Here is an 18,006-nt window from a genome sequence, read left to right on the forward strand (position 1 = left end):
AATGGGTTACAAGTCACTCCCATGAGTCATAAACACTGTTCCAGAAGAGGATGTAATCAAGAGAACACCCATTATTTAGTGTAAGAATGTGGCACTAGAAAAAGCCACAGTGTGTCATAAGAGAGCAGAATAGGAGGCTGTCGCTCACGTTGGGTCAGGAAGGGCAAACACTCGTGTCAGGAAAACTTCCAAGAGGAGGGGGATGTGTGTGGGTGATTGAGGAGGAGGAGCAGGGTGCATGGGGTCTGTGGGCATGGCTTTTCTGGGCTGAGGGGTGGTTGGGGGCCGGCGTCTGGTCCTCACGTGCTGTGTGTGATAGAGCGCACGGTACGAAAACCTTTGCAGGTTTTTCTAAGTGTGGCTAACCAACTCTCTTCTTTTAAGCATGTTCATCTTTTGGGAAGGATAAACTTTTAACTTCTTTTCTTTTTCTCTGTACTTACTTTCTTTAGTTCCCCTAATCCTATTGGGTTTCATCTCTCTTACACTTACTGTTAAGAGAGAAAAAAATAATACTACCTGTCAGATTGTGACATGCTGTCAGTTCTAAGATATATTGTGATTTCAGAGACGTTAAAATGTAAACAAAACAAAAAGTGCTTTTAAGACCCATAAAATATTATATTTGTGTTGGAGATGTTTAGTTTTTTAAGTGAAGGAAATCTTGCTAGAATAACGGCAGTGACATGCCTTTTCACCTTTAATTTTAGGTGATGCTTTAGGGAAGTTTGTACCATCCAGGTCAATGCCAGCTTCGTTTATCTTGAAAGCTGCTAAATCTGTCATGGTTATAATGAAATTAGCTTTGATTGAATAATTAGAGATTTGGGAAAATGAATTTTGCTAAGATTAGAAAAGATAAGGTTTACTAAAGACTATAATAGAAAGCTTAAAAACTGAGGTAATGCTTAATGAATTTTGGATGAGTAAGCTTTTACAATTAAGTGTCCAGACTCCCAACTGTGCCATTCTGCCTCTTCTGCCCCGCCCCACCATGTTGATCTTATTTGTGAGCTGAAAAGTCTGGGTAATTCAAAAGTGTCCCAAAATAGCGTCATTCCATCCTTCATTCAGACAGCATGTTCATCAGGGACTCTGCTCTTCAGCAAGTGAGCATAAGCTGTGCTTTTACGAGTACGTGCTAACGGAGCTGCTGGGTGCCCGGGGTGGGAGCTTGGGAGGTGAGTATGTCCATACCAGTTCTGGCCAGAGTTCTGTCTTCCAGAAGCAAATGATGATGTAAACATTCACTGCTTCATGGTGTTGAGAACATACCACGGGCACTGCAGCAGTCACCGGAATAAAAGTTCTCTGAGGAACTGAGGGAAGCAGAGCACTCACTCTACTACTTATCAGTGATCTGTGGTGTTAGCATTTAAAGAGAAGATAGTAAAAAAAAAAACAAAAAAAACACACTAATTTGAAATTTTGATTTATAAAGCATGATTTAGGAAAATATATTATTAGATCTTGAAAAACATTGGCTATGAAATTACATAATGTATCATTAGAATTATAAAATGTATGTAAACAAGAGTAAAAATACATTCTAGTTCTGTTGAAACTGAAAGCATTAAGGCCCTTCAGTTCTGGGCTTGTTTGCACTGGATCCAGGAATTACTATTTTATTCCAAATTCTAGAGATTCCAGGTCATTTATTTCAGTATTCAAAAGCCCCCAATTTTATAATTTCCTCTTATAGGTTAGCAGAAATAACTGTTTAACTTCTTATAAAATTGAAATGTATGTATAATATCCAAGAAGAACAGGCGGGGGGAAAATGCTTGTTTATTGAACAGACTGGATGTATCTTAGATTGTGTGCAGTATTTCCTCCATTATGTGGTATGGTGGGGTCTTTATATTCTGTGTGTCATTCATGGAGTCAGCTGGATTAGCGTGCCCACCATGCCGCAGATACTGCTGAGGCACTGGGAGATGGCGGATTCGGAAGTGGAGTGCTTGGAGCCTAGTGAGCCGGAGGGAGACTCTTAATGCTGTGATGTAATAAAGATATGTGCGAGGGGTAACTGGATCACAAAGGACAGAGCATGTAGCCTCCCCGGTGAGAGGAGGTGGTGAAGGGAGGTTTTGCAAAGGTGGTAGCATATGAATTGGATTTCACAGGCAAGCAGGCGGGGCTCTCCGGCAGGGACAGCAACCTGAGAGAACTTGATTAGATTTGAGGGAGCTAGGCTCAATGTGTGGTAGGGGCTGGGGCTGGGAGGCTAGGAAGGTTATGCCCAACTGTGTCTGCTGTGCCGGGAGCTGGGAGCTCACCCGGTAGTCTATAGGCTTTCTCAGAGGGTATTCTGGGGAAATCCAAGCCTCAGAAGAGTCTGTGGGGAACAAGGTACGGGTTCACATGACCATTGGACTGCTAAGTGCTCAGTAAAGAGACTTGTTTCCTGGGGCGCCTGGGTGGCTCAGTTGGTTAAACATCTGCCTTGGGCTCTGGTCATGATCCCAGGGTCCTGGGATCGAGCGTCAGGCTCCCCGCTGAGCGGGGAGTCTGCTGCTTTCTCTCCCCCTACCAGTCCACCCCGTGTGCTTTCTCGCGCTCTCTCGCTCACTCTCAAGTAAATAAAATGTTTTTTAAAAATGTTGGACAAGCAAATTAGATGATGTGGAAGAAATGGATGCATTCCTAGAGATGTGTCAACTACCAAAACTGAAGGAATAGAAAACCTGAACAGACCTATAACCACTAAGAAAACTGAAGCAGTCATCAAAAACCTCCCAACAAACAAAAAGCCCAGGGCCAGATGGCTTCCCAGGGGAATTCTACCAAACGTTTAAAGAAGAATTAATACCTATTCTTCTGAAACTGTTCCAAAAAGTAGAAATGGAAGGAAAACTTCCAAACTCGTTTTATGAGGCCACCATCACCTTGATCCTCAAACCAAAGACCCCATCAAAAAAGAGAATTATAAACCAATATCCTTGATGAATATGGATGCAAAAATTCTCACCAAAATACTAGCCAAGGATACAACAGTACATTAAAAGGATTATTCACCATGACCAAGTGGTATTTATCCCTGGGCTGCAAGGCTGGTTCAACATCCTCAAATCAATCAATGTGATACAAGACATTAATAAAAGAACAGGGACGCCTGGGTGGCTCAGTCATTAAGCGTCTGCCTTTGGCTCAGGTCATGATCCCGGGGTCCTGGGATCGAGCCCCACATTGGGCTCCCTGCTCGGCGGGAAGCCTGCTTCTCCGTCTCCCACTCCCCCTGCTTGTGTTCCCTCTGTCGCTGTGTCTGTCTCTGTCAAATAGATAAAATCTTTAAAAAAAAAAAAGAAAAGAACAAGAACCATATGATCCTCTCAATAGATGCAGAAAAAGCATTTGACAAAGTACAGCATCCTTTCTTGATCAAAACTCTTTCAGAGTATAGGGATAGAGGGTACATACCTCAATATCATAAAAGCCATCTATGAAAAACCCACAGCGAATATCATTCTCAGTGGGGAAAAACAGAGCTTTCCCCCTAAGGTCAGGAACACAGCAGGGATGTCCGCTATCACCGCTGCTATTCAACATAGTATTAGAAGTCCTAGCCACAGCAATCAGACAACAAAAAGAAATCAAAGGCATCCAAATCGGCAAAGAAGAAGTCAAACTCTTACTCTTTGCAGATGATATGATACTTTTTGTGGAAAACCCAAAAGACTCCACCCCACAACTGCTAGAACTCATACAGGAATTCAGTAAAGTGGCAGGATATAAAATCAATGCACAGAAATCAGTGGCATTCCTATACACCAACAAGACAGAAGAAAGAGAAATTAAGGAGTCGATCCCATTTACAATCGCACCCAAAACCATAAGATACCTAGGAATAAATCTAACCAAAGAGACAAAGAATCTGTACTCAGAAAACTATAAAATACTCATGAAAGAAATTGAGGAAGACACAAAGAAATGGAGAAACATTCCATGCTCATGAATTGGAAGAACAAATATCGTGAAGATGTCAATGCTACCTAGAGCAATTTACACATTCAGTGCAATCCCTATCAAAATACCATCTACTTTTTTCAAAGAAATGGAACAAATAATCCTAAAATTTGTATGGAACCAGAAAAGACCCCGAATAGCCAGAGGAATGTTGAAAAAGAAAAGCAAAGCTGGTGGCATCACAATGCCGGACTTCAAGCTCTATTACAAAGCTGTCATCATCAAGACAGTATGGTACTGGCACAAAAACAGACACATAGATCAATGGAACAGAATAGAAAGCCCAGAAATGGACCCTCAACTCTATGGTCAACTCATCTTGGACAAAGCAGGAAAGAATGTCCAATGGAAAAAAGACAGTCTCTTCAACAAATGGTGTTGGGAAAATTGGACAGCCACATGCAGAAGAATGAAACTGGACCATTTTCTTACACCACACACAAAAATAGACTCCAAATGGTTGAAAGACCTAAATGTGAGACAGGAGTCCATCAAAATCCTAAAGGAGAACACAGGCAGCAACCTCTTCGACCTCAACCGCAGCAACTTCTTCCTAGAAACATCTCCAAAGGCAAGGGAAGCAAGGGCAGAAATGAACTATTGGGACTTCATCAAGATAACAAGCTTTTGCACAGCAAAGGAAACAGTCAACAAAACCAAAAGACAACCGACAGAATGGGAGAAGATATTTGCAAATGACATATCAGATAAAGGGCTAGTATCCAAAATCTATAAAGAACTTATCAAACTCAACACCCAAAGAACAAATAATCCAGTCAAGAAATGGGCAGAAGACATGAACAGACATTTTTCCAAAGAAGACATCCAGATGGCCAACAGACACATGAAAAAGTGCTCAGCATCACTCGGCATCAGGGAAATCCAAATCAAAACCTCAATGAGATACCACCTCACAGCAGTCAGAATGGCTAAAATTAACAAGTCAGGAAACGACAGATGTTGGCTGGGATGTGGAGAAAGGGGAGCCCTCCTACACTGTTGGTGGGAATGCAAGCTTGTGCAGCCACTCTGGAAAACAGTATGGAGGTTCCTCAAAAAGTTGAAACTAGAGCTACCCTACAATCCAGCAGTTGCACTACTGGGTATTTACCCCAAAGATAACAAATGTAGGGATCCGAAGGGGTACATGCACCCTGATGTTTAGAGCAGCAATGTCCACAATAGCCAAACTGTGGAAAGAGCCAAGATGTCCATTGACAGATGAATGGATAAAGAAGATGTGGTTTGTATGTGTGTATACACACACACACACCCACACACACACACACAATGGAATATTATGCAGCCATCAAAAGGAATAAGATCTTGCCATTTGCAATGACGTGGATGGAACTGGAGGGTATTATGCTGAGTGAAATAAGTCAATCAGAGAAAGACATGTATCATATGACCTCACTGATATGAGGAAGTCTTAATCTCAGGAAACAAACAGGGTTGCTGGAGGGGTGAGAGGGATGGGGTGGCTGGGTGATAGACATTGGGGAGGGTGTGTGCTATGGTGAGCGCTGTAAATTGTGTAAGACTGTGGAACCACAGATCTGTGCCTCTGAAACAAATAATACATTATATCTTTAAAAAAAAAGATAATAGGAGGGGAAAAATGAAGGGGGGGAAATCGGAGGGGGAGATGAACCGTGGGAGACTATGGACTCTGAAAAACAAACTGAGGGTTCTAGAGGGGAGGGGGTGGGGGGAATGGGTTAGCCTGGTAATGGGTATTAAAGAGGGCACATTCTGCATGGAGCACTGTGTGTTATACACAAACAATGAATCATGGAACACTACATCAAAAACTAATGATGTATGGTGATTAATGTAAATAAAAAATGCTGGACAATTTTTTTTAATACATGATAATGTATTTTCATGTTTAAGGACCATTTGCATTTTATTCTGATATATTGTATTTGCCCAATTTTTTAAACTTTTTTTTTAAGTAGACTCTATCCCCAACATGAGGGCTTGAACTCATGACCCCGAGATCAAGAGTTACACACTCCAATGACTGAGCAAGCCAGGTCCCTCTTCCTCAGCTTTGTTATCAGTTTTTAGGAGCCTTTTATTTATTTATTTTTAAAGATTTTACATATTTATTTGACAGAGAGCACACAAGTAGGCGGAGCAGCAGGCAGAGGGAGAGGGAGAAGCAGGCTCTCCGCTGAGCAGGGAGCCTGACGCAGGGCTCAACACTGGGGACATGGGGCTGGACCCCAGGACCCTGGGATCGTGACCCTCAAAGACAGCCGCTTAACCCACTGAGCCACCCAGGTGCCCCCTTAGGAGCCTTTTATATGTTAAGGAGCTTAACTTTTGATTTGTAATATGCATTGCAAATATTTTTCCTTCAGTTTGTCTTTTTTGCTTGAATATATCAATCTTTTTTTATAGTGCCTGGTTTTTGAGCTATAGCTAGAATGAGCTTCTGTACTCCAAGGTTATAAAAAGGAATGTACCTGGTTTTATTCTAGAACTTTTATAAACTTATGGTTTATATGTAAATATTTGATCCTAGTAGGAGGTTATGCTGGTAAATGATGTGCAATATGAATCCAGTTTTTTTTTCCCAGATGGGAATATTAATTGTTCAAACATCATTCATTGCATAGTCTTTTTCCCTCCTCAATTCTGAGTTACCTCCTTCGTCATTTACCATTTTCTGTTTCTGGACTTTATCATTGTTCCATTGATATATTTTGTACTACTGCCATATTGTTTTGAGGCTTTATAGTATCTGGTAATGCTAGTTTCCTTCTAATGTTATTTTCTTTTCGAATTCTTCTGACTTACCTTTTAATTTTTCTACATGACTTTTGTTTAACTATATTTCTTATTTGTATAAGTAGTCTCTACACCCAGTGTGGGGCTTGAACTCACAACACCAAGATCAAGAGTCATGTGCTGTTCCAGTTGAGCCAGCTAGGCGCCCCTCTACATGAATTTTAGAATCAGCTTGTTTCCAAAAACTAATTCTGTAGGCATTTTGGTGTGGGTGGGGGAGTGGGAGGTAGAGGGGATTGCTTTAAATTTACAGATTAATCCCTTATGATGATGACTCTAAGTTGTAGCTTTAATCTTTTCTCTTACAGATGATATTAACCGTGTTCTTGAGCAACAACGAACAGATTCTAACAGAAGTTCCTATAACACCAGAAACAACATGTCGAGATGTTGTAGAATTTTGCAAGGAACCTGGAGAAGGCAGTTGCCATTTAGCCGAAGTGTGGAGGGGAAATGGTATGTATTAGGCTCTGTAGAGATGACTAAGTATATAAAACGTAATATTTATCAAATGCAAAATATTTCTTGTAGTTCTTAGTTATCTGTAGTAATGAGGAATTGAGTAATTAAAATCACATTACATGGGGATAAGATTTTACAAATGCTTTTCGTAAAAGATATGTAATTTGACCCTTATTACTAGTGCCATCTGAAATAAGTAGGGAAAATAGATGGAGCTCTTCTGTGAGATCTTTCTTGATCTCACTACAAACCAAATGAGAGTTCTCTGTCCTCTGAGACTTTACAGTGTTTTGTTTGATATGTATCGAGTTGTTCATCAACTTTTCTTTTTCCCTCTGACACTTCAAGGCAGAAACATTATTTTTTTTCACTGCGTACAAAACCTGTTAAACAGTATGTCCTTGATCAGTATTTATTAAATTGTGAAGAGCAAATGCAGTTGACCCTTGAGTAACACAGGTTTGAACTACTCAGGTCCACTTGTATGTGGATTTTTTTTCAGTAAATATATTGGAAAATTTTTGGAGATTTGCAACAATTTGAAAAAACTGAGATAAACCACATAGCCTAGAAATACCAAAAAAATGAAGAAAAAGTTAGCTATTACTGTAAGAACACAGTATGTAATACATGTAACATACAAAATATGTGTGAATTGGCTATTTATTTTATCAGTAAGGCTACTGTCCAACAGTAGGCTATTAGTATTTAAATTCTGGGGGAGTTAAAAGTTATATGTGAATTTTTACCTGCACATGGGGTCAGTGTCCCTAACGTCTGTGTTGTTCAAGGGCCAACTCTACTGGCTCTTACAGTGAAGCTGGGCAAAGATCAGCATAAGTAATACGATTACTGAATACAGAAAATTCTGCAAAATAATTTGGGCTCTGAAGGAGAGGTTGAATGTCGATGGGCTGTACTCAGCAAGGGGAGCGATGTGATGGGAGGACAAGAGAAGAACACAGACGCAGGGTGCTTCCAAGATCGCTGAGGGGCTGGTGTTATGGGAGGGGGACAGCTGGCTGAGGGGCAGGTACTGAGAGAAGGTAGGCAGCAGGGAAGAGACTAGAAGAACCGGCTTGCACAAAGGCCTTCAGTACCAGCCGAGGATTTACGCGGTAGGAAAACGGAGTGGGTATGGACAGGTCTGCGTTGGAAAGAAAAAGAATGATCAGCTGGAACATGCTGAATCTGAGGTGATAATGAGAGCATCCAAATTCAGGTGTTTAAAGGGGACTTAGGGATAATCACTGAAGGCTTACACTTTTTAAAATAGCTTTATTGAGATAAAATTCACATACAATATGTTCACCCATTTAAAGTGTGCAATTCAGTCATTTCAGTGCACTCAGGGTTGTGCAGCCATCACCCCAAAGAACATCTTCATCACCACAAATAAGAAACTTCATACCCCATAGCAATCATTTCCTATCCCTCTCCAACCCCCTCCATCCTGAGGAGCCACTAATCTCCTGTCTGTAGATTCTCCCATTCTGGATAGTTCACATAAATGGAATCATACAATATGGAGTCCCCTTTGGCTGGCTTTCATTGAGCATGATGTTTTGCAAGGTTCATCCATGTTGTTTTGGTATCAGTACTTCATTCCTTTTTGTTGCTGAATAATATCCTGCTAGATGGATTTTTGTTCATCCATTGCAATTGATGAGCATTTGGGTTGCTTCCACTTTCTAGCTATTATGAGTAGTGCTGCTCTGAACATTCGTGTACAAGTGTTTGGGTGGATGTTTGTTTTCACTTCACTTAGGTGTGTACTTATGAGTAGGATTGCAGAGTGGTAAGGCAATTGTTTAACTTGTTGAGGAATTGCCAGCTTATTTTCCAAAGCAACCATTTTATAGTCTCAGCAGCAGTAAGTGAGGGTTCCAGTTTCCCCACATTCTTGCCAACACTTGATGTTATGTATATGATTCTAGCCATCCTAGTGGGTGTGAGCAGTATCTCATTGTGGTTTTGATTTGCATTTCCGTAGTGACTAATGATGTTGAATATCTTTTCATGTGCTCATTGGCCATTTGCATATCTTTAGAGAAATGTCTATTTAGATCCTTTGCCCATTTTTAATTGAGTTGTCTTTTTATTATTGAGTTATAAGAGTTTTTGTTTTTAATTGAGGTATAATTGACATATAACATATTAGTTTCACATACCTAATGGTATTTGTTTTTTTGTTTGTTTGTTTGTTTGTTTTTAAAGATTTTATTTATTTGAGAGAGAGAATGAGAGATAGAAAGCACGAGAGGGAAGAGGGTCAGAGGGAGAAGCAGACTCCCTGCTGAGCAGGAAGCCCGATGCGGGACTCGATCCTGGGACTCCAGGATCATGACCTGAGCCAAAGGCAGTCGCTTAACCAACTGAGCCACCCAGGCGCCCACCTAATGGTATTTGTATATATTGTGAAATGATCACTTCAGTAAGTCTAATTAACATCCATCACCACACAGTTAAAAAAAGTTTTTTTCTTGTGACCAGAACTTTCAAGATCTATTCTTTTAGCAACTTACTTTTTTTTTTTTTTAAGATTTTTTTAATTTATTTGACAGATAGCGAGAGCAGGGACACAAGCAGGGGGAGAGGGAGAAGCAGGCTTCCCACCAAGCAGGGAGCCTGATGTGGGGCTCGGTCCCAGGACCCTGGGATCATGATCTGAGCCAAAGGCAGATGCCTAACGACTGAGCCACCCAGGTGCCCCTTTTAGCAACTTTCAAATATGCATTACAGTATTATTAACTAAAGTCTCCATGCTGTACATTACATCCCCAGTAAGAGTTCTTTATATATTCTAGATACAAGTCCCTTGTCGGGTATATGATTTTTAAATATTTTCTTCCAAAGTCTTGTGCTTTTAATGTGATCCTAGAATTCAGAGCAAAGATTTTGGGGTACATTGAGAGGAATTTGACTTTGATAAATGCTGGACTATTACTAAACCAGAAGTAAGAGGGTAGGTTCTCAGTTCTCAGTCTGATAACAGTGACAGGAAGCCGGGGGGATGTGTATGCGGGGACAGTTAAGTAATGACAGTTTGTTGGGTGACTGCTGTTAGAGCCTGATCATTGTGTTATTGTTGCTTCTTCCCCAGCCTCTTAGCACTCTTGTTCTTTGTTACTTGTTGTCACTTCTAAGTCTTGACCTCCCTCTCCCTCTCTTTTGACATATCTGGGAGGGAATAAACTTTTACTGTTAAGTATCATTGCTCCAGATAGTCACCTGGCCATTGAGAATGCCAGTCTCCCTTACAGGAGTCTTTCGGTTGGTGCTCTCCTTGTTTCCCAGCCCACCTGAAATCATACCCCATTGTTTTACCTCATCAGGAATGAGGACTAACACCTCACAGCAGAGGGTCGCAGCATACTCTGGTTGCTTTGGCTTTTGTATCTGCTGTTCTCATTGTCTGGGACAATCCCTAGCACCCATCTCCCTTTGCTTGGCTAACTTCTGTTCATTCTTTGCCTCTCATCCCTTCTTTGAGTCTCATAGGGTGTTACAATGACCCTCCCCTGTGCTGCAATTCTGTCATAGTATTTATCAGAACGGAATACAGCAGTTTTCATCTCCCTCATTGGACTACAGTTCCTGACGGCAAGGCAGGAACATGTCTGTTCACTATCATATTCCCTCAGTAAACACTTAAACCATTGAGTAAAATAAACAGCAAAGCTGGGTCTTGAAGAGATACTTTCTGGTGGGTAAGATTCAGAGGAAGGGGGAAAGCACTTAGAACAGCCTTTCTCTATTTTTTACTCTAGAGAAACCCTTACAGAAATTTTCAGGTTTCAGAGAATCCTTGCATAAAAATTATTGCATCTACAACTCATGGTATATTAGTGTGCTCAGTGTGTCATAAGTATAATACCCCACTATAATTATCCGTGCTTTGGAGAAGAGCCTCGTTCTCTGCGGCTCTGTGTATTAGTTTGCTAGTGCTGCCATAACACAGTACTGCAGCCTCGGTGGCTTAAACACCAGACATTCATTCTCAAGTCTGAGGTCAAAATGTTGGCAGGCTTAGTTTTTCCTGAGGCCTCTCTCCTTGGCTTACAGATGCCACCCTCTCTCTGTGTCTTCCCTCTAGTCTCTTCTTCATAGGAGGACATAGTGGATTCGAGCCCACCCTGGTGACCTCATTTTTACTTATTACCTCCTTAAAGATGCAGTTTCAAAAAGGTTGCATTCTGAGGTTCTGGGGGTTAGGAGTTCAACATATGAATTAGTGGGGGCACGTAGCTCAGCCCATCACAGCCTGTCAGTCTGGCCAGTTTGCCTTACTTGTGCTTTCCTCCCAACACAGGACCAGCTCTCTTGTGAACCAGGTGTGGAGGTAGAATCTTCAGCTTTTCCTTTTGTCAAATTTCCTACTTGCTTTTATTTTTGCCTTATCCAAGAGTACCTGAAAGTCTTATCGTAGATTCCCATTGCTAGAGACGCTGTTAGCTTCTCCGCTCACACGAGCATGATGTTTTAGGTAGCCTTTATTATTTAAAACAAGGGCAGTGAAGCTTAGCTTACTTTTCTTGAAATTAGTCTTTTCTTTGAAATTTTTAATTCATAAAGGGAAGCAATAAATTTGTTAAATAACTGACTTAGGACAAAATTGGACTTAATCGTTATGAAGTTATGCTCAGGGGCGCCTGGGTGGCTCAGTCAGTTGAGTGTCAGACTCTTGGTTTTGGCTCAGGTCATGATCTCAGGGTCCTGGGATCGAGTCCTATGTCAGGCTCTGTGCTCAGCGAGGAGCCTGCTGGAAATTCTCTCTCTGCCTCTCCTCTGTTCCTCCCCCTTCTCACGCTCTCTCTCTCTCTAAAAGAAATAAATACAATCTTAAAAAAAAAAAAATCTTTTTTCTAGGCCTGTGTACATAAAAAGTGTTACTTCTAAAACTAATTTACTTCTTTAAAGTTCACTTTGTGCTTGGGTTTTTTGTGCAAATAATTGTGTGCTGAACTTGAGCTAAGCAAACACATATTTCATTTTTCAACGGAGATGAGACCATTTCTGTCTTCGTCCTGACGTTTGAGGAGCAAGACAGAGCTTGCCTGCACGTGCAGGAGGGTGCAACTTTAGCAGCACAGTGCTCGTTACATTGCTGGGAATGGCAGGACCCTTTTCTTTATAGAAGTCTAGAACTTGTCTGGGGCAGAGCAATACACACCGTGAATGTATGATTAGACTATAGCCCATAAAGTTCTTTCTTTGCCTCAAAGTCCACTTCTTAGGGTGGATTTAGAGAAAACCCACTTCTCAGAGCACATTTAAAGAAAGGTTTCTCATGCAGCCCTATGCTTACGTTAAAGGTGGACACCGCTGCTCACTGTTGTCCTGCCACTCTCCCAAGTTGCTGCCTGTGAGCCCCCGGTCTTGCTGACATCCTTCCTCACTTCCAAGCACAAGCAGCAGTGGGAACATTTCAGGATTTCCTTTTTTCTCCTTTAACTTGAGATAAAATTCACATATCATAAAAATCACTATTTTTAAGCGTACGGTTTGGTGGCATTCAGGACATTCACGGTGTTGTATAGCCATCACCAAACTCTGTTCCTCTCCATTCCTTCCTCCTCTAGCCACTGGCAACCACCGTATGACTATCTGACCCTATGTATTTGACTATTGTAGGTACCTCCTATAAATGGAATCATATAATATGTGGCTTTTTGGTCTGGCTTCTTTTACTTAGCATAATATTTTCAGGGTTCATCCATGTTGTAGTATATCTCAGTACTTAATTCCTTTTTTTGGCTTAATAATATCTGTAGTGTGATAGACCACATTTTATCCATCAGCAGGTGATGGACCTTTGGGTTGTTTCTACTTTTTGGTTGTGATAATGCTGCTGTGAACATTCACATGTAAATGCTTATGTGGGCATGTTTTCACTTCTCTTGAGTGTAGGCCTAGGTTTAGAATTTCTCTTATCTCGTACCTTGTCTTCAAAAATTGCCACTTTATGGGGCACGTGGGAGGCTCAGTCAGTTAAGCATCTGCCTTTGGCTCAGGTCATGATCCCAGGGTCCTGGGATCGAGCCTCGCATCGGGCTCCCTGCTCAGCAGAAAGCCTGCTTCTCCCTCTCCCACTCCCCCTGCTTGTGTTCCCTCTTCCGCTGTGTCTCTCTCTGTCAAATAAATAAAATCTTAAAAAAAAAAATTGCCACTTTGGGCTTCCAGGAATGTTTGTAAAACACAAACACTAATAAAATATAAAACAGAAAGGCATACTTAATAAATAAGCAAGAAATTACCAAAAAAATATGAAAATTTCACAATACAATTTACTTTTCACCTACACAAACCACATTTGTTAATGTTGGTAATAGCAAAGAGTGGAGGTAGGGGGGTAGCTCCTGAGGTATTAAACTCTTGAGAATGAGAAATTCCCTCCAGTTTCCTATTGCAGAGCTAGAGGTTATAATAGGTCCTGTGACTCAGTCATCGGCATGTGAAGAAGTATTGGGGAGATGTTTCTGGAGAAAGAGGCTAATGCCATCAGCCTGCAGTCCTCCCCTCCATGCATTACAGCACTCACCATTTACCAGCTGCCTGTTTGAGAATTGGATAGTAGTTGGGGTGGGGGGTACCTGGCAGACACCACCTCAGCTCAGTGGTCGAGCCCAGCTTCATGGTGATCTGTCATGATGGCACACACAACCTGGTGCGATGAGAGGAGAAGGTATCCCACCTCTGTGGAGTTCTCCCCAAAATCCATCACCTCAGTCTAACCATGGGAAAAACATTAGACAAGTCAAAATTACGGGCATTCTACAAAATACCTGACCAGAACACCTCCAGACTGTCAAGGGCATTAAAAAAGGGGGAGGCGGGGAGGACTGAACTGTTATAGAGCAGCGAGACCCAGGGTTTAAGATAAGTAAATGCAACGTTGTTTTCTGGTTCAGTTCCCGGAACAGAAAGAGGACATTAGGGGAGAAACTGGTGGTGTGCAGATAAAGCCTGGAATTTAATTAACACTAATGCACTAGCATCAGTTTCTTAGTTTTGACAAAGATTCCATAGTTAAGATGTTAGCATTAAGGGAAACTGGGTGAACTCTGTACTGTCTTGACTACTTTTCTAGAGGTCTGCAATCATTCTAAAATGAAAGTTATTTTTATATATTTTTATATATTATGTAAACAAAATTTGTAAGGTACAAGGGAATAGATTAAGATTTACCAGACCTCTGTGGTGACTTCAAAAAAAAAAAAAAAATCATTGGGGGCACCTGGGTGGCTCGGTTGGTTAAGTGGCTGCCTTCTGCTTGGGTCATGATCCCAGGATCCTGGGATCAAGTCCTGCATCAGGCTCCTTCCTCAGCGGGGAGCCTGCTTGTCCCTCTCACTCTTCCTGCTGCTCTGCCTACTTGTGTTCTCTCTCTGTCTTTGTCAAATAAACAAATAAAATCTTTGAAAAAAAAAGGAAAGAAAAGAAAATCAATGAAGAACACAAGGTGCCTGAACAAAATAGAGCCATGTTCATGGACTAGAAGACTCAGTTTACAGAGATTTTTGGGTCTCCCCAAATTTTATTTATAAATAAATTAATATGATTACAGTCAAAAGCCTACGTTTAAAAAAAGAACTTGATGAGCAGCTCCTTTAAAAGATATATGGGAGCAAAGGGCCGAGCAGTGCCAAGACAGTTTTAAAGGTAAGCCACGTGAGGGGACCTCACCTAGCAGACAGCAGTGATAAAGTGGTAGCCTTGAAGACTGGCATCGCACCAAGGGAGAGCAATAGCCCACAGAATAGAAGAGACTGGGGTCACTAGGGCCTGAGCCGGGTCAGAGGTGACAGTCATTGGTTTCCAGTAAGTAAATGATGCTGGGACAATTGACGATTCAAGTAGGAAAAACAAAATCAGATCAGTTCCATAAAGACAGTGAAAAACAATACTTAATAATTTGTAGGAAAAAAATATAGATATCCCTTTGACCTTGGAGTAGAGAGGATTTATTGTACAAAAAAATTCAAAATCAGAAAAGATTGATAACTGCTTACATTTAAAATTTTTAAATTTCTGTATAACAAAAGGCACCAACAAAATTAAAAGACAAGCCTATTTTCAATATAACTAACCCAGGGTTAGTATCCAAAATATAGATAGTTCTTCAGATACCTAAGAAAAAGGCAAACAACTCAGGTTTTTGGTTTGTTTTGATTTCTGTTTGTACACATGATGTGGTTCTAAGCAGACTAGCGTGAAACTATGAAATGGTACCTTGTAAATTTAACACCTGTGTTAGTGCTCTTCTCAAGTGACTGGCGTCGATACTCTGTGAGTAAGGGGGTTTTTAGCTTTATTTTAATATTTGAAATGCATTAGTATATTTGATTCTGTAGAATTTCATTTTTATTATCAACTGGATAGTTTTTGGTCTCTGCAGGTCCTGGCCAACATTCACAGCACCGGTACCTGAGTTGCCAGGAGGTGCCCTGTCCATCCTGTGTGTATCTGACTGCCACAAGCAACATTTTCATGAATGGCGAAGCTGGACCTGTGTGTTAATGTGTTTCTCTGAAGAGTGGAAGGCACAGTGCCTTCTGATAAATAAATATCCTAGAGGACATTTTTCAGTGTTCCCAATTAATGTTGCAAAATCGCTTTTACATACACTTCTTGTGTTTACGTGTTACCTAAATTATTTCCCGGGAACTCATACTCCTGCTTTCACCTCATTAAAGTTAAAATTTAGTGCTTATAATATCCTTGAGTCCTAATACGTGTGTGTGTGTGTGTGTGTGTGTGTGTGTGTGTGTACACACTTACTTAAATCTATATTTTTTACTTTTGGTTGGAGTCATTTTGTTTCTGGAATAAGTAAGATGTGGTTTTTTTCTAGAGCGTCCCATACCCTTTGATCACATGATGTATGAACATCTTCAGAAGTGGGGGCCACGCAGGGAAGAAGTGAAATTTTTCCTTCGACATGAAGATTCCCCAACTGAGAGCAGTGAGCAAGGTAGATAAGTGCTTTCCCCATTTGTTAATTCCTGCCATAAAAGTTAATTTAAGTGAAATAGGAATGTTAAAATAAATTACATCTTTGTTTTCCCTTCACTCACAAGTGGTGAGAGGGAGAGTTGGTGTCTCGCATTTCTGTGACCTCTTGTTACGGCAGTCCACAACTCCACGCTGTGTGGGCACTCTGGCCTTGCTTCATTCCCTGGGCTCCAGGCCAGTGAGGTGATAGACTCAGACATGTGAGGAGGCCTGCTGTCTAAAGACATTGTTTTTGATAAATACTGGATGGATCAAACATCGAGATTTTAAGAATAAATAAAACCATGAAAGGATTAGAATTCTGAGAAGTGTTTTTTAAAAAAAATTTTTAGAGTGAACAAGAACTAAGTATAACACTAAGCTATAAAAGACAAACCGAATTATTGAGAAAAGAAGAACACCCCCCCCAAAAAAACTGTGGCAATAACCACCCTAAGCAAAGTCAAAAGACAAATTATAAACTGGGAAACAGCATCTATAGTTCATATTGCAAGGGCTAACTACCTTTATATATGAGTTTCTAAAAATTGGTAAGGAAAATCTGTTTTTTTATTTGACAGAGACACAGCGAGAGAGGGAACACAGGCAGGGGGAGTGGGAGAGGGAGAAGCAGGCTCCCCACTGAGCTGGGAGCCCGATGCGGGGCTCGATCCCAGGACCCTGGGATCATGACCTGAGCCGAAGGCAGACGCTCAACGACTGAGCACCCAGGCGCCCCAGAAAATCAGTTTTTTTAAGAAAGGCGAGATGTACACACAGGTCACAGAAAAGCAAATATACTTGGCTTTAGGTTATGTGAAAGGATGTTCAGCCTTACTCCTAAATAAAAGAATGCAGGGAAAACAGTGGATCTATTTCACCTGTTACGCTGGCAAAGACGAGAACATTTACTAATGCGGTATTGGCAAGGAGGTCGAGAAACAAGCCCTCTTCCGTAATGCTGTGGGAGTGCCAGTTGGCAGCTCCTTCTGAGAGGCAGTTTAGCAATATGTACTAAACCTACAAAAGCACCAGACCTTTCACCTAGCAGTCTCACTTCTGAGAACTTACCCTAAGGCTCTGCCTGCACACACACAAAATAGTGCGTACGTAACATCGCTCGTAAGGCCTTGTTGCTTGTGGAGTGTTGCTGGTAGAAGCGGCCTGAGCCCGCCGTGGGCATCATGGGCATAGGTTAAAGAGATGGCGGTACCTCCGTACAGTAGGCTGCTCCACAGCCAGAAATAAAGAAGCAGCTCTGTGCCCTGACCCACACCATCTCCTGGACAGGTGAGTAAATAAGCACAGCGCCAAACCACGTGCCCATTGTGCTGCCTTCTTCGTGACAGAGACAAAAGCCTAATTCTGTGCATCTGTACTGGCTTGTCCATGTGAAAAGTGTCTTTGGAAGCTGCAGGACAGGGGAGGGAGGGCAAATTGTTAATTATGTACCTATTTGTTCCTTTTCAATTTTGAACCATGGGAGTATGCAACCTATTTTTGAATCAGAATTTAAACAAAATAGAATCTTTTTTTAAAAGTCTGTATATACACTGTGCAGTTAAGAGACCCTTAACTTGTTATTTAACAGTGATTGTGGATTACTTCCGGTATTTAAAAAAATAAATAAGGGACATCCTTTTGTAAAAAGGTTCCTTTATTGCAAATTATCCCCTTTTATTTATATTATATCAGAAAGGACATTTTGTCCCTAGGATGAGCTACTGGCTACTTAAAATCATCTTTCCATAGCTGTAAATATTGTTCTGGTGCTGTTTTTTACAG

At 41.2% G+C, this 18,006-nt stretch overlaps 1 protein-coding gene across 12 annotated transcripts in view; it reads left to right on the forward strand.

Moving 5' to 3' along the window:
* PPP1R13B (protein phosphatase 1 regulatory subunit 13B) overlaps positions 1-18,006 on the forward strand; it is an 89,993-nt gene that overhangs the window by 28,427 nt on the left and 43,560 nt on the right. For 10 of the 12 annotated variants that reach the window (XM_027568906.2, XM_027568907.2, XM_027568905.2 and 7 more), the window contains 2 exons: positions 7,074-7,221; positions 16,082-16,201. In XM_027568906.2, the coding sequence (XP_027424707.2) occupies positions 7,074-7,221; positions 16,082-16,201 (268 nt within the window). Of the gene's footprint in view, positions 1-7,073; positions 7,222-15,609; positions 15,686-16,081; positions 16,202-18,006 lie in introns of those variants that run through there. The other 2 variants (XM_027568908.2, XM_035727874.1) reach the window with 2 other exon arrangements.

Source organism: Zalophus californianus, chromosome 6 (genome assembly GCF_009762305.2).
Source record: "Zalophus californianus isolate mZalCal1 chromosome 6, mZalCal1.pri.v2, whole genome shotgun sequence".
NCBI classification, from domain to species: domain Eukaryota; kingdom Metazoa; phylum Chordata; class Mammalia; order Carnivora; family Otariidae; genus Zalophus; species Zalophus californianus.